Raw genomic sequence first — 23,039 nt, forward strand, 5'->3', positions numbered from 1 at the left:
GGGGTGTCATTTAGTGTTTGGAAAAACGGAAGGCAGAGAGACAGGGAAAACAGAAATACTCCAGACATACAATCTCACAGTCGCACCCTTCAACAACCTTCAATCCACTTCACCCTGGTCCCACAGAATCATTGGCGGAACAAGTAAAAATTTAGATAGCACTCTCACAACTAAAGAGTAAAACAAGACACTCTCAGACACTAAACTGTTTCAATTTGAGACTGAAAGCAGAAGAACATAACCACTCTGCAAATTTTTAGTATGCACAGCACATTGTTCAAGCTACACACAGCAGAGAACAAAAGAAGAAACAGACGGACAGAACTAACAAGATATACAGTCCTTCTAACTAGTAGGGGACTTGGGAACATTTCAGTAGACAGACCCACTGTCATAAATATATTGCCAAACTACTCATCATCAATATTTTAATAAATTTTAAAATGGACAAAGGAAAATCACGGCAAATCACTCGTAAATATTCTTATTAAATGTACTCCTGATCCACACATCTCACAAAAATATTTCTTCCTATTTGGGGCGATTTCTCATAAATATCTCCATACATCGTGGAATACGAAATGTCAACACATACTTCAGCAAAGGTCCTTACATTTCAGGAGAGTGGTGTGTAAGGGAATAAATCTAAAGAAACTGACCATGGAAAACGACATTTGTCTTGTTTTTAGTTAAGTGTTTTACTGCGCTCGCAACTGCATAGGCCAAGGTCATATGAGCGCACGGGACACATCAAACATTATTCAGTTAATAGGAAATTTTGAATTTTGCTCGGGTGGCGGACGAAGCCTACTCTTATCAATTTTAGACCATCAAGGGATCTTTAACCTGTGCAACATGCACCCGGGACCTCAGAGATTTTTCGACAATTTGACAGAAGAAAATTTTTCCGTCGCTACCCAGATTTGAACCCGGGACCTATGGATGAGAGGCAACCACCTTAACCTCTAGGCCATGAGAGCATTTGTCTTTTGAACTTTCCAATTCCAATGAAACAAAGTTGAAGATGCTCTTCATCAGAAAAAAACCCAAAAAAAAAACAGAGTAGGGCAATAGATGTTTGATATGACTGAAAGAGAAAACCAACCACCCAGCATAAAACACATAATCTTTTACGGATGGCAGCAAACATTGTTGAATCTTTTGTTTTGACTCATATAAGAGAACTAAAACTAGAGCTGGGCGAAGACTCGATTCCGGAACCGATCCCCACTATTAATGCCAGGGAAGAAAAGTTCCGACTCCTTTTTATGTAAACCAACGGTTACCAGTCCATTCAATCATAAAAGTCATCTTCTTTAAAAAAAGAAATTGTTTTGAAAAATTAAAGTTGATGCTTCGTAGTGTTCCGAAATCAAGGTTGTCCTAAATCCTGAAGATGTTCGGAGCCAACCAGATAACCACCGAAAGAAATCACTTTATTAGAAAGTAAGTAATTGGGTTCGGAGTCGATTCCTACGATTCCTCCTAGCTTTCATTAATCGGGAACCTAGCCGCCCAGCCCTAACTAAAACTCTCTTACTTTTAGTTCAATACACATTACAGCAAACACACTTTTTACACTCAATGACAACACTAGATGTCTTAAAAATAGAGGGGACACAACACAGGACTAAAAGAAAATTTTAAAACTTCTTCAAGCACACATATCAAACTTCATTAAACTTATCGAGAAAAACAAAAAAACCAAATCCTTCTTTGCCTTTCCTTTCAAAAACCAACCTCAACCTTCACTGATAAAAATTCCAGCTACAAGAGGCACATTGCGGTTGTCGAAACAATTCATAATTCAGTACAGCTGCCAATGAAATAAAAAAACAAACAAAAAAAACAACCCAACTTCCTAGAAGGACACACCACAACACACAACATAATTACTTCAATACAATACTAAATACCTGCAAATGCCGCCCCCCCTCCCCCCCAAAACAAAATTACTTCAATACAGTACTAATCACCTGCAAATGCCCCCCCAATTACTTCAATACTGTACTACACACCAGCATGCCCCCCCCCCCAAAAAAAAAAAATTACTTCAATACAGTACAACAAACCTGCAAATGCCCCCCCACCCCCCACGACAACATCAGTACGTTTGGTCACCACAAGTGCACACAAGGACGAGGGTGTGTCATACAGTAACACGGTAAAACACACAACAGGTGACTCTCAACTGTGTGACAACCCATATCAAACAACACGTGTCAAGTGTGTCGCAACACATATACAGTCAACACCCGATGGCAAAGGGACATTATTAAACCCTGCTGACACGAACGCAGCCACTGCTCGACATTCTCCACTTGGATTATTGCATGGACTGATTGCAGTGTAAAAGTATACATGGCAAAGTGGGTAAACTTTGTCCCTCAATAGCAACAACGACAAGAATTTTTATGGCAAAACAAAAGGGCGTGATTCCCGGGAGGTTATTTATAAATGCGACCCCAAAAAGTGTAGAAAAGCTTCTAAAAAATATACATGTCAATAAAAAATTATACGCCGTACGCGACTTTGATGTCAAGAGACTTTTTTTCCCTTACCGCTAAAGATTGTTAATTCTCTACACAGTTACAGTCCCTGACTGACGAGGTTTTCGTCCTGACACTGACCAACTTTCGCAGTTTAAAAACATCTAACTGAACAAAAATCATCTTACACGACTTGACGATCATTTGAAAAAAAGATGAGATAAAAATCCACTGAGTATTTCTTCCATCATTATGTCACAAACAATGAGACGCATGGGACCCCGTCCTTTATTATCACAAGACAAAGTGGAGAGCAACAACAGCAAGGGGAGGTAAGCCTCCTCCGACAACAGGTGTCAGACGCCTAATTCTCCCCATGCCGTCATCAAGACAGATTGAGCTTGTCCATTTGTGCCGAAAGATCATCAGGAGACGACTCCTGGAGAGAACAGAACAAAAGAAAAAAAAAAGACTATTAGATTTCAGTCTGTCTTGATTAACACTAAAGGCAAAGATCGGGGTGTCCTACAACGGATTGCTCGACTCTTTAGGCCGGGGCGCAATGGAACGAGCGTCAGCACAGGGAGGGGGGGGAGGGGGGAGGATAATTAGACATGTGCTCCCTTTCCCTAAAGCCATACATCCCAAATTATCTTACTACCCAATTACAGGGATGCCACTGGACTTTTTAAAAAACAACTGAAAATGTTTACGAGAATAGATTTTGCACGTGCCGAAGCAACAAATGCAACAAAACAACATCGTATCAGTTCAACAGTGTACTTCTTCTGATTAAAACTATGGGTCCTCGTGCCGATGCACGTAAAATTGATTTTAAGAACAGACGATGCCCAAAATTACGGGGGAAAAACGGGATCCCTGCAATTATCTTCTAAAGATGCACATCATGGCGATTATCTTATCACCCACTTACCGCCCTCGAAAGATCTAACTCAGGATAATAATAATAAATAATAAATAGCATTTGTATGGCGCATATCCCCGCTCAAACAGCAGGCTCTATGCGCTTTACACTATATCATTACCCCAGCAGACCATAGAACTCTCCGAAACATTCTCAGCTTCCCGGGAAGCATACAGTGCAAGCAGCTGATTAAGCGCTCAAACACTAACAAACTGACAAGATCTTTCGCTGTCTATAGCCGGGTACCCATTCCCACCTGGGTGAAGTGAGGAAAATTCGTGTAAAGTGCCTTTCCCAAGGACACGTCGGGCCCCTGACGGGATTCGAACCCACGACCTTACGGTTGCGAGTCCGAGAGCCTAACCACTAGGCCACCGACGCCACTAGGATGCACTAGTTTTAATCATCCCAATGTGTTTCAACCACCCAAAGCTTCTTTGTTTGATCAGTCACATATCGCAACAATAACAGCCATTTGATGCATGGAAAAAGAAAGAAAAATGTTTTAAAACAACAGGAAAGAAAAAAAATAGAACCTATGAGGAGTACCCTCCAAGCACCTGCACCGCCAAAGTGAATTATGACACACGATAAAGACTGACACGACATCTTCCACAACCCCAGTATATAAATTTATGGATTTATTTTTTCAAATAATGAATGCCACCTCTCAATTATCACCAAAAATCTACATAATAAAATGAAGCAGGAACCCAGCAGTACCACAGTTTTACGATTTTCAAGTTACTAGATCAGGAAAGTACACCTGTATAATTATTGATTGTTGTTAAGCGTGTAGAGCGTACTGTTGGGCATGGATATGCGCTATATAAATGTAATTAATATTATTATCATTATTATTATTACTATTATCGTTGTTATTATTTCTATTAATATTAATATATGATTATTTCCTTCTTTTTTTTATTATCCACCTCATGAACACTGAGTAAATATGTAATACTACAAACAAGCTTTGAAACATGAAAAACACAGGTCGAAATCCTTTTTCTTTTTGCAAACGCTAGGAGCATTAAAAGAGAATTCGAGAGAAAGAGAGATGGAGAGAAAGGATCGCTATCGGAACTGTATGGTGCTCATGTCCTTTGAATTATTGTTACGAAATTGAGCTCTTTCTTAGTGGAAAAGAGTGAGCAACACATGAATCCAGAGGACACAACAATGAACAAGCTCAACTCAAGGGAGATGGGCCTATGCCCAGCTCTTTCTACGAACTATTCATAACCATAAGTAAGCTATACAAACAACAACAACAAAAAAGAAAAGAAAACAGGCTACAAACAAATCAAAGCTTAACACATTTGAGGAAAACAAAGCGGATGATTGACTTCCACTGAAGATGATACCCACATCAGATCATGGTAAAAATTGATCTGCTAAAATAACAAGTTCTCATTTATCCAACGAACGAACCAGTAAGACACGTTTTTCCAAAACTATAAAACTCTTTCACTTGAGCCTAACAGGGAAAACAGTTTCAGCAAGCCCCTTTAAAAGCAATGTTTTTCCTATTTTTTATAGCGAAGGTACACAAAAAAATAAAACAACACAAAAAAAAAGAACTAAAAGCTACAAACTATTCAGGACATAAAATTCCAATAATTTACAGCCCTCAAACATTTCTCTGCCAAACTAAATTGTATCTTCACTTCTAAGACAGAAAACGTCCAGGACAAAATAGGGACATTCTGAGTTCAGTTTTGGTAAACGTTGTGAGACACTTGCAACAGAAATAAGTCATCTAAGTAAGTTTAGTTTTAGTAAGTGTTTTACGGCACTCGCAACTGCATAGGGTCATATGAGCGCCAGAAGATTAGAGGTGTTACAAGAGAGTAACAAACGCAAAAAAGAAGGAGGGGAGATAGACGATAGATTTTTTATAGGAAAGAAGGAGCAAACCACACCAGAGCACCCGCCAACCACCCACTGTCTAAGTAAGTGCCCGAAGATTAGAGGTGTTACTAAAGAGCGTTACATACAAAGAAAAGGATGGTAGATGTTTGAGTGATAGGAAAGGAGGAGGAAACCACATCAGACCACCTGCCAACCACTCACTTCCACAAAAATAAGTCACAGAGCCTTTGAAAGCACCTGTCGAGAACATTCTCCAGCCACCCAAGCAAGACAAGAAATCCAGGCATACACAAAAAGGTTTCCAGAAACAAGATCATGATTATTATTTGTAGATTGGTCATTAGTGTTTTACATCCCTGTTGACCAGATTTATATCATTCAGGAGGAAGGCTTCTTTGACTCAACCTGACAGGAAAAACTAGGGAAAAGCATCCCAGCAAGAAGACGAAGATGCGCAATAAAACAGACGAAGATTGCGCAATAAAACAGACTTTCCTCACTAGCTCGTCGAACTAACGTGTGCAGCGGCAGAGTTTTTAAAAATTACAACCTGGCGCGAAAATGTACGCAGGAAAAAAGAGTACACGAATCTACAAACAGTTCTAAGAAAGCTTTTCTAGATGCAGGTTACTTCGTATCGCAAGTCACTTTATGTCAGAAGTAAAAGACCCATGCTTCTGATCTGTAACAAAGAAAGATACAGAAGGTCATTTTTACCATCATCTATCAAAATGCTTCCATCTTAACCATCTTGTTTAGTGTACTTACGACCTTAGAGCATGCATCAAAATAACATTGAGTGTGTATCTAGCTTACGATTATTATCGTTTATATTGCTGCTCATTTATATTATGTATGTGATTGTAAGCCTACTTGTGTGTGCATGTGCGTGCACGTGTGTGTGTGTTTGTGTGTGTGTGTGTGTGTGTGTGTGTGTGTGTGTGTGTGTGTGTATGTGTGTGTATGTGTGTGTGCGTGTGTGTGCCTGTACTCGTGGTGGAACACCAAACCAATGTGCCAGGATCTGGACAATAAAGATGTATCTTATCTTATCTTATCTTATCTTATGTAATGTAATGGTTGCCAGGAAAATTAACCATTAACGAACTCTCCTGTTCTGCCGTCAGCTGACAAAACACCTTTTTTTTTTCATTCCCAGCAGTTTCGAGACAAAGAGATTTTTCATCATCGTAATCATTTAAAAATAACTTTCTTCTAAAATTTGAATTTTAATTCATTCAAAAACTAGTCACAGTTTCACTTTTATTTTTCACATAAGTAGGACTGATCAGGCTCTCGATTTAGCACATAAAAGAATCTGGTGCCAGAATTTTTTAAAAAGGGCGTTTTGTCATCTTACGGCAATGTTGTAAACGCAAACTGACATCATGGTGCCACCTGCCCAAAAACCATTTCGTTGGCAAGCTGTTCAAATACCCTACGACCAAAAAGCAAAATTTTTCGGAAGAAATAAAAAACTGTTTCATTCTTTTAAGAATTGTACCTACTCTTGTCTTTTTAGTTTAAAGTGGAGGCTTTACGGCGCTCACAACTGCATAAGGTCATATGAGCCCCAGAAGATTAGAGGTGTTCAAGAGAGTAACAAACATAAAAAAGAAGAAGGGGAGACAAGGACGATAGATGTTTGTTAGGAAAGAAGGAGCAAACCACACCAGAGCACCCGCCAACCGCCCACCCTTGTCTGTCTTTTTGTCCATTTTTTTTCACCATTTACAATTTGAATTTTGACAATAATATTTCTTGAACAAATGCAACAAATGTAGATTTAGAAACTGCAAATTTTAAAGTTCAAAATGTTGGCTTTAGTCCGACTGAACATTTGGCTGACAAACATTGTTTTGTCACAACCAGCATCACAGAAAGATCTCTACGCTACAAACAGATCCACACACGCACAAGGGTGAGGGACTCACCGGTTTGTTGGGAGTTAGCGCCGATCCCTGCACCTGGAGCTTGGGGTCAGAGCTGATGTCCCCGTCTCTCTCCTCCTCGGGCTCCTGGGCAGGCGAGAAAACATCAAAATCAACTACCTGTTCCACTACCTTTTCTTACTCTACTTTATCTTTCCTCTTGTACCTCTGGGGCGTCGAGGGGAGAAAGAGCTTTCTGTCTCTGGCAAGCTGGATGGGCGGGATGTTGTGTGTTTTCAAGGTATCCTTCCCACCCTCGATTCAGGTCCTCCTTGGTCTTCCTCTTGCCCTGTACCCTGATATTCTTTTGTAATAAGCTTTACTGGCAAGCTGGTGAGGTGCCACTTGCTCATACACTAAAACCTGACCTGCCAACCATTCCATGACCAAAAAATAAGTTTTTCTCAGAATCTTTCTTAAAAATCACAGTTGGCGGGGGGAAAAAATGGAGTCTCCATAATACATGTACTAGTAGATTAAGATTATGTGACCAGTTAACCGTGGCAAATAAAAGGTGTATATCGCAAATATAATGCATATAAAATGTGTATTCTCGCATCATTTACCACAAATCATGCAATATTGTAAATACACATGTGCATTTTCACGTAATTTGCGGCAAGTTGCTTACGACCAATGGAAACAGAAATTTTTTTTTAAAGTCTGATTTCATGCAAATCCAGTCTGGGTTCTTCAGCTGGCAAAAGAAAATATGGGAGGCCTCAGATTTTATCTGTGCACTTGGCTGATCTGTAAGGGGATCTGTAAGGGGACTGACAACTCCCAAATAGTGTCATTGGGAAGCCATACACAGGTGTGTATAGAAATTGGTGGTTTGCACTCATGGAACAATATTGACAAAACTTTGACTGGTGATAAATATTTTATAACCCAATCAACATAAATTTACATCATTCTGGTCAATTGGCTGCTTTGACCCTGCCTGTTGAGACCAATCCAGAATGATATCCCAAATAGTACGGAACTCCCGAACATTTCAGTAAAAAGAACCACCAATAAATATATTGGCCTATGTCTTCTAGCTCATCAATATTTCAGTAAAATGGTCTGAACAGCAAATAATCCGCAACAAATTCAATTAAATGTACTTCTTCCTTACATATCAGAATTATTTCTTCCTAATTGTGAGGTGAGAATTTCTCAAAAGTACCTCCATACATCATGGAAAGGACCACATCAACACGCATGTCAGCTAAAGTCCTTACAATTCAGGAGAGCAGTGTAACAGAATAGATTTAACGTAACTGACCATAGGAAAACAAAACGATGGCCTACAGGAGAGCTATGCAAAGTAAAGTGAGCGTTGGCAAAGTAATAAACGAGTTTTAACTTTTTAAAGCAGATAGACAAAAGTGATCAACAAGCTATACAAAAAAGAAACATTCACGAACCTCATCTTCTCCATAGTCATCATCTCCATCATCTTCCTCTTCCTCTTCGTCGTCTTCATCTGATCCCTCATCATCACTGCAGAGAAAAAGCAAGACAAGAAATCTTATACAGTGATCACACAAACAAAACGGCAAGACAACAAATCATATACAGCCATCACACAAACAAATCAACAAGACAAGAAATCTTATACAGTGATCACACAAACAAAACAAAACAAAGGCTACAAATAACCCGAAAAAACTTTCAGAGAGGAATCTCACATCGACTTCTCTGTTTCCATTTTAAAAAAGTTTTAGTAGAGGTTTTACGGCACTCGCAACTGCATTAGGTCATATGAGCGCCAGAAGATTAGAGGTGTTACAATAGTCTCAGTAACAAACATAAAAAAGAAGAAGGGGAGATAAGGAAGATAGATGTCTGTTTCTATTCACCTGTGGTGGTTCAATACTGTACCAAACACAAAAAGGTCAATGTGAAGGAGGAGCACGACCACGAGGTAAGAGTAGAGAAAAGAGGAGAAAGAAAGCTCCCGTATAGCTAGACGACAACAAACTACAGGATTTGGTTATTTCTAATAACACCTCAGTATTTCAATAACACCTCAGTAAAAAATAAATCAAGTTTAAATCTGAAAACCTTGCGGCTGAAATTTCTGGCAGCTTGTCAAACAAACAACACCCGATACCAGAGTTCCCAAAATCTGTTTTAATCCGGTAGCAGAGCAAGCACAGTCCCGATCTCATTGTTTCAACTGCACTGATAGCTTCAACAAAATCACATAAAGTATTTTTTTTTTTTAATTAAAAAAATTAGACATTTTCAGTTCACAGAAATGGTTGGTTAGAGATTTACTGCACCTGCAACACTTATTTTTTCAGTTATAGTTTTGCACTCTTGCATTTATGTAAAACACCTACAGCTGCGTATATACAGAAGTAGACGCTACTATAAAAATAATCTTCAGTATTATTGCGAAATATGTCGCAAAAGCACAAAATAAAGGTATTACTAGAGGGTAACATACAAACAAAAGAAGGAGAGATAAGGACGATAGATGTTGGAAAGAAAGAGCAAGTCACACTAGAGCAACTGAATAAAGAGGTTGTATAAGCGCAAAAGATTAGAGGTGTTACTATAGAGTAACACACAAAGGAAAGAAGGAGGAGAGATAAGGACGAAAGATGTTTGATAGGAAAGAAGGAGCAAACCACGCTAGAGAACCCGCCAACCACCCACTCAATGGATCAAAGAGAAGAACACTGACCTGAGAGAGGCCAGAGCATCGTTCAAACCGAGAGCGTCCATGGTGACCCGCACCTCCTCACAGCCCTCCTCACCCAGACTGTTGGCTGAAACAAAGACAGGCAGCATACATGGAGGAACATTGACAGCAAACTACCAGACAACTTCTTGTTCCTTTTCACTTTTTTTTTTTTGGACTGACTTTTCTGTTACGTGATACTGTATTTTGTAGGCAAACTGTTCAGATGTATTAAGCACAAAAATTTTGAAAAACATTTTTACTGCAGTATCTTAATAAATCAGTGGTATTTGTTACATGTGCTTGAAAAATATTTCGCCAAAATAATTCAAATTCAAAATGAAGAAAGCAAGAAAAGATACATAGTGCAGGTACAACTGAACCTTTTCGCAACAAACCACAACATATCCTTTTTGCAGGTTTTGAGAAAACAAGATTTCTGTTCTTGACCAATATACTGAATAATCTTAAAAGCAGCTTTGGTTTCATTTAGAGTATACATAATGGAAGGCTTAATAGACATTCACCTATTGATAAAATCTCTGTTGGACTTTTATCCTTCAAATTGATGAGATCTTCAAAAATTTTTGACAAAACAAGTATCCATTTTAACACTATAAGGAAGGGAAAGAACTGCCCACAGACTTTCGTTGATCACAAGAGAAATCACGTGACTAAAGGAAAGAACTTGATTCACTTGTAGAGGATGTGTTGCGGCTTGTCAAAAAAAATGTATAATGTCTTTGTCACATTTTGAAAAAAGGATTACTTTCCGCAGTTCTTTAAAGAGCAAAAATTCCATTTTGTAGAGAAAAAAGTTAACTCTAGAATGTGTCTCACCTTTCTAGATAGCACGGTACTAGTTTGGGCCATACTTTGAAAATGGAATTTGTCGCATTTTCTCATAAAACTGTTCAATTAATTATTAACACTTTCCATCCACCTGGCTCAAAGGGAAAACCCCTTACATCCACGCCCCCCCCCCCCTAGAGCCAAGGACATGGTAAAATACAGTACATTACAAAAATCTCAACATCACTTGGAGAAAGAACAAGATTGGAACCAGATTGTCAAAACAGGTGTCAAAACCAAACGATACAATACCGAAATAGACAACAACACATGGGCACCATTTTGTTTAGTGCTCTGGCTCCAAAGCCTGACCTCAAACCCCACCATGCTCACCATTCAGGTCGACGTTTATCAAGGAGCTCTTCCCCTCTAGACTTTCCACAACATCAAGAGCACCAGGCTTTGTAATCTCATTGCCACTCAATATCAGCTCCTGAAATTTAAAAAAAATAAAAGTTACATTCAAAACTGTTCAAGACAGCTGAGTAAACAGAAAAGTATTTATCTTAGACGGATGGATGTCTTGGACAAATCGGATATAATATAACCAAAAAGAAAAACGTAAAGGGTGAAATGGGAAGTGACAGTTTGTACAGGTGGCCTTTAGAGCAAGTTTGACTGTAGGCTATTTTTAAAAAGTAAATGAAGAAAAAATAAACACTAACAATAGACTAAAAAAACTTAATTGAGAGAGAAATAAGGCATCCACAAAGAATGAGTAAGGGAGTGAAAAAGGAGGATGAGATAAAAGAACAAGATACAAAACACAGGCCATATTCCTTAAGGATACCCACCTTCTTTGTACACATGAAGCCTACTTCAGGGACATTAAGAAATACAAGAACAGCAAACAACTTTTTAATTCAAATCCCAGTTTCTGACCTTCCATCATTTTTTCAACAAAAGCATTAGTTGCTTTTATTTTCAGATTTTTTTCTCGTGAAAGTACATGAAACATTTTGGCAGTTCAGAAAAAAAATATCTTTAAAATTTTCCAATGACAGAAAACAACGATCATGCCCTCACACACACACGCATACACACACACCCCTAAAATGTGCCCATCAGGTTACCTTTAGTTTTTGGGTTTTTTTGGTAAGTGTTTTACGGCACTCGCAACTGCATAAGGTCATATGAGCGAGCGGGACACACCTAATATTTTCAGTTGGTAGGAAATTTTGAATTTTTCCCGGGTGGCGGCCGAAGCCTACTCTTATCGATTTTAGACCACCAAGGGATCTTTAACGTGCGCAACTGTCACACGGGCCCTCCGAGATTTTTCGCCCTTGTCCGAGACGGCTAGGTGCAGATCTTTTCTACCAGAAGATCAGGGTGTGGCAGAAAGACAGCAGTAAGGAGGAGCCAAGGAGTAGCAGTAAAAAGGCTGCAGAAAGAGTCAGGAGCCCAGAGGAGAGGGCAAAGGGGGTGAGGGGGTGGGGAAAGAAAGTGGAAACGAAAGCAGACAAAAGAACATTGCTAGAGAGCAGGAAAGGAGGTGAAAGGAGACAATTTTAGAGAAGAAAATTTTTCGGTCTCCACCCGGATTCGAACCCGGGACCTTTGAATGAGAGGTCAACACCTTAACCTCTAGGCAACAAGAGCCCCTACCTTTAGTTGCTTGTGTCCTTGATTCAGCACGTTGGCAATAGCCCTGGCTCCGTCAGTTCTCACCAGACAGTCTCCAAAATTGATGATCTCCAGCTGTGTAAGCTTTGGGAGGGCCTGGGGGACGACACAAAATGGCACATTATGACACAAAACAGCAAACAGTTTTAGTAAGAGTTTTACGGCACTCGCAACACAATAAGGTCACATAAGTGCCGAAGATTAGAGGTGTTACAAGACAGTAACAAACACAGAAAAGAAGTAGGAGAGATCAGAACGATAGTTGTTTAATAGGAAAGAAGGACCAAACCACGCCAAAGCACCCGCAAACCATGACACAAAACAGCAAACTATGACACAAACAGCAAACCATGACACAAAACAGCAAACTATGACACAAACAGCAAACCATGACACAAAACAGCAAACTATGACACAAACAGCAAACCATGACACAAAACAGCAAACTATGACATTCTAGCAGTTTTTTTAAAGTAAGAATTTTATGGCACTTGCAACACAAAAGGTTTTAATACATAAGTGTCAAAGATTAGAGGCATTACAAGAGAGAAACAAACAAAATAGAAAGAAGAGAGATAAGGAGGATAGATGTTTGAAAGGAAAGAAGAGGCAAACCACAACAGGGCACCCACTAACCACCCCCCTCTAACAGTCTAACAGAACTAAACTTCATTTCAGTTTGGTGAGAGTTTAAAAGCACTCGCAACTGATATGGTCATATGAGCCACAGATCTCATATATTTGTTATTATCACATTACTTCACAGCATTGCAGCTCGCTTGGTTTGTTTGTTGTTTGTTTTAGTAGAGGTTTTACGGCGCTTGCAACAGCATAAGGTCATATGAACGCCAGAAGATTAGAGGTGTTACAAGAGTGTAACAAACATAAAAAAGAAGAAGGGGAGATAAGGACGATAAATGTTTGATAGGAAAGAAGAAGCAAACCACACCAGAGCACCCGCCAACAACCCACACCAGTGAAAATAGAACATGACTACAGACATGAAAGCCTAATGCCGTTCTTCACATATTTTGAAAAATACCCAAAATATGACTTATTTCCTGATCCGTTTTCTGTTCACAATGCGATCACTCGTGCCCGGTCACAGAACTGAAAGACCAAATAAGAGAAGAACACCATCATCTGCCTTTCCCCTGTTTGATCTGAGAGTTAACTTCCTCAGACTTCAGAATCACCAACTTAAATGTAAATGACCCAATTTTCTACTAAAACACTACCGCTCACCTTTCGCGCAACTGTTATTTTAGCAGAGGTTTTACGGCGATCGCAACTGAATAAGGTCATACAAGCGCCAGAAGATTAGAGGTGTTAGAAGAGAGTAACAAACATAAAAAAGAAGGAGGGGAGATAAGAACGATAGATGTTTGGTAGCAAAGAAGGAGCACACCACACCAGAGCACCCGCCAACCACCCACTTGTTCAACTGTGAGCCATTCTCCAAAGTACTGAATAGACTGTTTATCCTGACCCATTTTTCTGTTGTGGGCGAGGAATAATTTACAATATTATTTCAAAATGCACACTTCACAAATAAAATGTATTTTTAAAGAAAATCTCTCACACACACTTACACAAACATTCGTCTCTGGAACCAGCAGCTTCCTTCCCATTTTTTAAAATGGTTTAATGGGGAAGGCTGGAGGTGGAAAAAGCTAAGTAACTAAGTTCAGTTTTCGTAACAGTTTTAATGAATTTGCAACACAAATACGACATTTCAGTGCCAAAGACAAGAAGAACTACTTGAGAGTAGTTACATACAACGAATGGAAGGAAGGGAGGTAAGGACAACAATAGCTGTTCTATAGAAAAAAAAAAGCAAAACCACACCAAACGCCTGCATGTGATCGATGGAAACTAAGTGACAAAGTAAATTACATTGGCATAAAAAAACTGAGACAAAACTAGAAATCAAACACAACATTTAGACAGTCTCGTAAGTCGTAGGAGGTTGCAAAAACGTCCAAAGGTACTCAGCTTCTGAATCCAAGGATGCCACTGGACTCTTATAAAAAAAAATAACTGAAAACTTTTTTGAAGACTAGATATAGCATGCGACGAAGCAATAAATGCAACAAAACAACATCACATCAGTTCAACATCTTAACATTTCAATCAGATCTAAACATCCGCTTGATCATGCGCAATTTGATTCAGCGAGAGTACATTCGTTGATTAAAACTAGGGATCTTTAATTGTGCCACTCCATCCTTACACACAACAAAACAGAAAAGCGGCTTCCCGCACAATCATTTTTGCGTGGTTAACGGAGAACTGATCCGACGAACGAAAAAAGGATTTAAGAATGGACGATGCCCAAAACATTGGGGAAAAAAAGGAAACAACGGAAAAATGGCATCCCTGGGAACCTCTGCAAATTGGCCGAAGTGTTTCTCCCAACATAATAAAGATTTACCTTGAAAGCAGCCGCCAAGGCCTTGGCTCCGTCGTTCTCCAGGCGGTTTCGGCCGGAGATGAAGACTTTCAAGGCCAGCGGCCGTCCAGCAGCCAGACTGCTCTTGTGGCACTCTGTGAGACACTCAGCCAGCATCTGTGGGGCACACACAGAGAGATGAAAAAAGACAAAATTATACCATTTTGCAAGGTGTAGAAGATACATTGTATACATACTTTACTTTACTTTTCCGATCCAGCGGCCATTTGGGTTCTAGCCCTTCGGTCTGTCGATATGGCAAAGAATTGACAGGTTTTAATCAGCTGTGCTTTGTTGCTGTATAGAGTGTTTCCGATGTCTGGGAAGGCAGGTAGGTAGGTGCTACGCAGGTCACAAAGTGCTGGGCAGTTAAAGAGGTGGTGTGGTACTGTTTCATCCTGGCAGTCGCACAACGGGCAGTCAGGTGGGGTATCCTTGCGGATCCTATTAAAGTAGGAATTTAGTGGTATGTGTTGTGTTCGCAGGCGAAATATTGTGACTTGTTCTCTTCTACTCAGGGAATTTATTGCGTCTTTAGAGTTGGGGACTGTCATGTGTGCAAATACAATTCTTCCAGTTTTGCCCATTGCCCATCCATTCAGCCACTGTTCCCTGGTGTTGCATTTGATATTGTATACATAAAATCTCTCTCTCTCACACACACACACACAGAGACACACACACAATCATTTCTTTTAGGAAATAGCTACAAACAGAAACCCACAAACACACACACACCCCACAATCATTTATTTTGGGAAGTAGCTACACACAGAAACCCCCTCTACACACACACACACACTCTCATACACACCCACCCACACACACAAATAATCATCTATTTTGGGAAGCAACTACTACCCTCCCTTTTCTCTTTTTAAAAATAAGCGACAAAGCAAAACGACATATGGATTTTTTAAAACTGAGACAAAACTTGGCATAGCTGTACTGTCACAGAGAGAGACAAAAGAATCTGCAGAGTTCAGCATTTGAACCTCAGGGAAGGGACTAAAGGCTAAAGTGGCGAGCCTGACCTTGCCTCCTCCGATACCGAGACCGTTGTTGTTGAGCTTGAGCTCCTGTAGGGAGTAGCAGCTGGGGCTCTTGAGCAGATCCACCAGACCCACCACACCGTTCGGGCCGAAGGCGTTGTCACTGAGGTCGATCTCCACCAGTTTGCAGTTGGCGCCCATGATGGACACTCCCAGGTGTTTCTGAAGGAAAAAAAAATGGATGAGAAAAATATGTAAGGCATCATGGTGAAATTGGGTGTTCGTCAAAATAATGAAATGAAAGAAAATGGCATTTTTTCTGGCAATTTTTATCGAATTTTTCTTTCTTAACTCAACGCTTATAGGAATAATTTTAAAACACATTTTTGTGTGGATGATACTGAAAAACAATTTAAGGTATAAAAAAAAAAATTTGCAGTTTCCAAGAATTCTCAAACTTTTGGATGTCACGAAACTTAGACAGCCATTTTCTCGCTTTTTTTAGCTCTGAAAACAGGCGCCCCCCACATTCCTTCAATCACATATTTCCTGAGAGAAGAATTTTTTTGCCAAAAGCAAGACAAATGAACAAGCTGTAAGATGATACTAATAACCCCAACATGCCCAAAAATTGACAAGCGCATGTTGTGAAACATACAAGAATATCACCTTGACCTAATATTAACTCCAAAACTGACAACTTTGTGCATTAAAAAAGCAATGACCTTACTGACGTCCAAGAAAGACTTGCTCGTGTTCCCACAAAAAGGCACAGTGTTATTTGCAAATGACATAAAATAATTCATTCAAATAGGAATATTCAACTGTTGGCTTTCACAGTTCAGTGCAGCCCCATGTTTTTTATGCAGAGCAAACACAACAAGCCCACAAAGGAACCCCAGTGACAAGCCATCTAAGATCATATTTTCTGTCTGTTGAATTTCATATCAACTATACCGTAGGATCCTGCAACTGTTGTCATTTAACTTTTCCAAAATAAAAAGAAAATGACAGCAAAAAAGAAACTGTTTGTCAATTGAATTATATCAGATATAAACATACCAGTGCATGAGGGATTTCTGTTTTCAACCTTCCAGTGAACATGTCACTCCATAGGGCTCTCTGAAATAAAGAAAACATCCTTACTTAACATGGGGCTTTCTCAATGATGTGTATAGAATAGCACTTCAGAGCAAGTACTCAAAATTACCTCACAGCTAGCCTCTTCACGTCATACTGTACATGTTAAGGAACATGTTAAGGAACAAGCCATAAAAAAGGGAAAGGAAAGAAAAAAATGCTACTAAAAAAAAGAAAGAGAATTATAAATCTCTTACATTACATGGATTTTAAAAAACAATACTAACATTACATAAACACAACTCAAAATTTTCAGTGTTATAAAATCCTCCGCTTAATCAAAGTTGCACTGTCAAATGAGACGCTATTGCTAGAGTTTCACATTACATAGAGAGCCTCTCCTTTTAAGTTAACCTACTATCGAACTTCTAGGTTACTACAACTTCAAAAACTGGTCTGCTGCCAAATCATCAAAATCAATGTCTTCACAACCCCATATTTATGAACACTTCTCAGGAAATGACGTTAAAAAATAGTGGTGACCTAAAATTAAAAGTGACAAAAAAATGTGAAACCTCAAATTCAGAATGTTTTCCTATGGCTCTGGCTATAGCCTCAGCTGCGTCCACTCCAACTGTGTTGCCCTCAAGTCGCAGAGCTGTCATGTGCTCACATTTCTCAATAGTATCCACAATGTCCTTGGCTGAAAGAGAGTGTTTCACCACAAATTATTAGTTCATGAGATGCACAGATGTTTTTACACAAACTATAATATTCTCGACCCACCACGTCTACAGGTGGCGGATGGTGGAACGGCCTACATTATGTAGGGTAGCTGCGAATAACCAATAAAAAACAAGTCGCGGACCAACTGGTGAGTCTTGGAGAGCGAGGTGGGACAGGGTGGTGGCAACCCTGTCTCTATAACATGCCTCATGTGCTCAGCAAAGGGACTGTCAGGCGAGCGGGAGGCGCCCGAACATGCCACCTGCCCCCACTGCCTTGTGGGTTAGTCCTTTTCAACAAAGCCTAGTGTGAAGGTCTATGATCGCCCACGCCAGTCGGAGAGGCACCGGATGATGATGATAATATTTAATTGTATATTAGCCCAATCCGCGGTAATATTTCACGTGTATTCTAACAACATGCAGATTTCGGGTGGCATGCCCCCTGACCTAAGGGGGGGCATGACCCCTCAGTATTTTACCATAATTTGGTGTTTTGCAAAACTAGGCTTGATATTTTCTTGGAAGACAATTTGCGAGAGTTTTAGTGGCCAGCCACGTGTGTGGTCTGCTGCAAAAAATAAGGCAGCTTAACCCCCAAAACAGTGCATCTGCGCACAGGACTGAAAGTAAAAATTTACAGAATGATTATACGAAATACACTAAAGTGTCTAAAGAAAGATCAATAAAACTCCCCAAAAAATTTTGTTTTAGTAAAAGAGCAATAATAAGGTGGCCAAAGGGGTGTTCCAAAAGTAAAATTTAAAGACATGAAGCTGCAGCAAGTACCGAGCACATCTCTGTGATAGGCCCAAATGTAGATCAATGACGTATAATCCACAATCTATTTTTGTCGTATTCCGGGGTTCCCCCCAAGACTGGGGTTTCCCTTGCCAATAACTGTTAACTAGATCTCGCTGTGTTTGTTTTTTTGTTGGGGTTTTTTTTTTTTTGGGGGGGGGGGTTATTAGGGCTTAATTTATGTTATAAATTGCTTTTTCAAAAACAATCTCAGCAATTCTCGCTCCATAAATTTATCTTTCCTCAAAGTTGCACACACACACACACACACACACACACAAGAGCGTGAGCACACACACACACACACACACATGCGTGCACACACAAACACAAACAAGCCTGCTCGCACACACAGTCCAAGCAGTCGGCAATGAAACCTAGTGTCCTAGTGACCTAGCCCATCACGCGCTAACGGCAAAGTGGGCCCCGCCACGATGAGATCCAGTTAACTGGTGAGGGACGCCCCAGAAGACGACAAAAATACATGGCGGAAAAATGTCATCAAGATCTATATTTGGGCTAATCACAGAGGTGTGCTAGGCAGGTGCCCGCTGCAGCTTCATTTAATTTAAAGATTTTAAAAGAGTAGGCTAACAAACTCTAAAAAGGAGGAGGGGTGATTAGGTGTTTGATAGGGTAGAAGGAGCAAACCACACCAGAGCACCCACCAACCATCCACACACAAACAATAAGCAAAAGATGGGAAACTGTACTTGTACAGAAACTTGGCTGGCCAACGGTTCCTTCTGCCCCCCTAATCTAGATCTAGATTTCTAGCAGTCTAAAAACAGACTTGGGAGGGGGGGGGCTAGAGGCCAATAACGTTGGACAAATTCCCAGCCAACCCGTCATCTCGATAGTTTCACTCAGTTAGACTAGATCTAGCATCTATCTAGTCTATCTAGATCTAGATCTAGAAGATCTAGACTCTTGCCTGGGCCTAAAGTTTAAAGAGTTGAGAAAAAAACGACTCACCATCTTCAGCTTTGTCCAATTTCAGACCCTTCCCCTTGAACGACAATTCAAATTTAGAATCCACCTTCGTCTGAGCGAGTTGATCAGCAACATCATCCACAGATAAAGACGCCATTGGAAATTCTTATTGTCTGTCTCTCTTTAGACGACGTAAATTATATTGTAAACGATATGAAAAAAAGTGTTTTAAGAGCAGGGCAACGCTCAATGCTCACCAGCCCTCGACTCGAAAATTCCGAAATTTGTAAAATTGGAAATCGTATGAGACCCAATGTAGTAGTATCGATATTACTTTGCTTATCACCAAGTCTCTTCCAATATATCGAGAAAGAACAATATTATGCATTCAGTTTATACACACAGTTATATTTTTTCTGCTTAGCTTACAATATCCGACATAGCACTAGATCTACCAGTTCTTAATTTGGGAAAGCTAGACAAATTTTAAAAAATAACTATAAAGTTTGGAAAAGAAGTGGAGGACTACCCCTGATATCCCCACAAAAACTTACTCCTAATATATCTGTGTGATAAAATAATAAACAAATTGTGTTTCTCTTCAGTGAAGACATCAACACAATGGTTATTTCTATGGTGAAAATTTTGGGAAAACGTGAACCGAGTATGTTAGATATATAAAAAGATTATCCTTTTTAAAATAAATAAATATACAAATGTACATTATTGAGGCTCATTTGATCGCAGAAGATGTCATGTTTATCAAAGGTCTGCTTGAACCCCTCAGTAAGACTGTGGGTGTGTTTATTGTTTCATTTCAAATTCCAGTATTAAGAAAAGAGAACAAATAGATTCTAGATCTCTATATAAAATTGCAAAGTTTTTTCTCGAACTCGAAAAAGTATCGAAAATGCTACTTTCTGAACGACAAGTGTCGATATTTGTGGCCTTGGTCATTCACAGATTCACATGTTCATTGGAAACAGTGATTCCAGATTATTCTGGCGAATCCTGATGCACATTGAATCAATTTTCATTCAGTTATCTGAGGACTGTGAACAGCTTGAATCTTTCATTTTTTTGGCCAAAAGATTAGATTGTATCACTTATTTTAATATATATATATACTGATTAATCTGTTTCTTAAACCATTTCCAATTTAAGAGTTACTCGAAATTAGTCTCAAACGTAACCGAATGAGGAGGATCAAATCTACAAACCGACAGAACAAAATACTGTGTAGGCCTACCTACACGTACTAGATCTATGTACCAGTACCTCGGCATTTAAGACCAAGAAGTCAATAAAGATGTTAGTCAAACCAAGCAAAATGTTCATCTATAGTTGTGCTTGTTTCTTGTGTTAAGATACTTTTCACATATCAACAGTTGGTTAATACTTCATTGACATGATACATTTTAGCAGACAATACTCCGTCTCTCAGAACATAATAATTATTCAAGTATGTTTAGTTGGCTCTTTGCTTTTTTAAGGAAATAAACTATTCTAAACTTCATGGTAAAAAAAAAAAAGACATAAAAAGAGAGATTGCGAGAAGAGGGTAAGGGGAGGCTGGTTTTTATTACATGTAGTCTTTTTGTTTTCTTGGTGTTTTTCTCTGAGAGCGATTACCGCCAAATCTGATCAACTATTGAACAAACGTCCAACAACCCTGGTCCCTGAGAGTACATAACTTCAACAAGTATTTTAGTTTACGGGTTGCGTCCCCTGAAAAAGCGCGGGTAACAAAGTTGGCTCACAACTTGCATAAAAAGAATAGCATAATATTATCTATCTATCTAATATTCAACGTATAACGTATAACCTAGGCTTAATTGACCTTGTGAATGGAACTCGACACAAAGATATAAACAACAAGCTTTTTTGCTTCAGCTCCCAATAGTCCCAATATCAGCTCCCCTCTGGATTTCGATGGAGATATTATTATTTGAAGAAGTTAGCAAAATAACTCGAGCAGCAAATAATATGTACCAATACAGGTAGTAAACAACAACAACAACAACAACAACAACAACAGCGATAAAAGCTGCAACAAAAAAGACAACGGCGATACCAAAAACAGCAGCAGCAGCACCAGCAACAACAACAACAATTAACAACAACAACTTAACAACAACAACAACAACAACAACAACAACAACAACAACAACAAAAACTAGTAGCGGCACTGCAGGCAATACAAAAACAACAAAGGTGCACATTCTCTCTCTCTCTCTCTCTCTCTCTCTCTCTCTCTCTCTCTCTCTCTCTCTCTCTCTCTCTCTTTACATGTATAATAGTCTTGGTATCAGGGGCGAAGGCTGACTTGTTTGACAGGGTAATGAAAGTGAGATGGGACCAGATAGTGCCTGGAGATATCACACACACCACACAAGTCACAGGAATCTTACTGAAGGCGGAAACTCTGTGAATGAAAACAAGTCCTGAATTCATGTTGTATGCATATTCAACCGCTAAGAACAATTGATTTGCAAGGGTTTTAGTGGCCTCACGTGTGTTCTGCAGCAAAAAGTATGGCGGTTTAGCCTTAATATCAGTGTATTAAAATTTGTGTGTGGGTGTAAAAGTAAAAATTTACCAACCGCTCAAATAATCGGGAAAGTATTTCATTAAATATTTTTTCTAACTAACCTTGAATTTAACTTTAGATTTGAATACACGAACACCAAGGAAAGAAGCAGAGATGTCAGTACTACAATGGCAGGTTATACCAGACAGTCTATGATAAACTCTTTGGTAGACCATGTCAATTATTAATTTTTATTTCACATTTGGCTGTTCTTGTCTATCTTTTCGCGGCCAGGAGCCGGAGTCATTAATCAAGGCCACGATCTGATTATAGGACGTTAAAAAGTCGAGGAAAAAAAAACTAGCACTCGCAGCAGTCAAGATATTATTAGAAGTTAGTTACCCTCTCATCTCTGAGGTAAATTCGACCAGTGTAATAGTTAGCTTACATAATCAGCGTGTATGGATGCTTATAACTGTGGTTCGAAAGGGGTGAACAGGGTATATGTGGCAATGAAACAGTTTTGACTGCAATGCACATGTTCCCTTCAACTCTATTGGTAGGCTCTTCCAGCCTCACTTTAAGCTTACTTAATCAAAGCTTGTGACTGCTTATGGAGTGGCCCGATAGGGACGAACAGGCTAATTCTGTGGCAATGAAACGGTTTTGAAGGTTAGGCATAGTCTATAGTTCATTGGTGATTATGAACGTCTTTTTACATTTAATTTATGAGGTTTACGTCTATGGGTGAATTTGACTGCGACAATGTGTCAAAATTAGGAAGGGAAGCAGTGGTTATTTGATTATATAGACGCTTCGCCACTGCTTGATATTACAGCTGCCTCCCCAAAATCTATAGGTTTCTGTTATAATGGTTTTAGTATCACAGACGCCGGTGGCCTACGGCGTATCCACCCGTAAAGATGTAATTTGAAGAGATCTCGAGAGTCATTGATGTTAAGATCGGTAAGACGAGTCTGATTTACCAACGGCGGTTAGCTGCGTCTGTAGGAAAGCGGCAAAAGCTAATAATAGTTTTTGACTCTGTCGTATGTGTGTGCGCGCGCGCGCGTGTGTGGTGTGTGTGCGCGTGTGTGTATGTATATGTGTTTGTTTGTGTGTGTATGTGTGTGTGTGTGTGTGTGTGTGTG

General features: G+C 39.5%; 1 protein-coding gene across 1 annotated transcript in view; it reads right to left on the minus strand.

The window, feature by feature from the left end:
- The window catches only part of LOC101857020 (ran GTPase-activating protein 1), a 29,612-nt gene extending 9,955 nt beyond the window's left edge, over positions 1-19,657 (minus strand). The window contains exons 1-10 of the mRNA XM_035969353.1: positions 19,401-19,657; positions 17,475-17,602; positions 16,882-16,941; positions 15,862-16,041; positions 14,717-14,944; positions 12,358-12,543; positions 11,083-11,182; positions 9,901-9,985; positions 8,633-8,708; positions 7,224-7,307 (exon numbers count right to left, since the gene is read on the minus strand). Of these exons, the coding sequence (XP_035825246.1) occupies positions 7,224-7,307; positions 8,633-8,708; positions 9,901-9,985; positions 11,083-11,182; positions 12,358-12,543; positions 14,717-14,944; positions 15,862-16,041; positions 16,882-16,941; positions 17,475-17,602; positions 19,401-19,515 (1,242 nt within the window). The 5' untranslated portion in view covers positions 19,516-19,657. The remainder of the gene's footprint in view (positions 1-7,223; positions 7,308-8,632; positions 8,709-9,900; positions 9,986-11,082; positions 11,183-12,357; positions 12,544-14,716; positions 14,945-15,861; positions 16,042-16,881; positions 16,942-17,474; positions 17,603-19,400) is intronic.
- Between the last annotated feature and the right edge of the window lie 3,382 nt (positions 19,658-23,039).

The sequence above is a fragment of the Aplysia californica genome, unplaced genomic scaffold, assembly GCF_000002075.1.
Source record: "Aplysia californica isolate F4 #8 unplaced genomic scaffold, AplCal3.0 scaffold00140, whole genome shotgun sequence".
Taxonomy (NCBI): Eukaryota; Metazoa; Mollusca; class Gastropoda; order Aplysiida; family Aplysiidae; genus Aplysia; species Aplysia californica.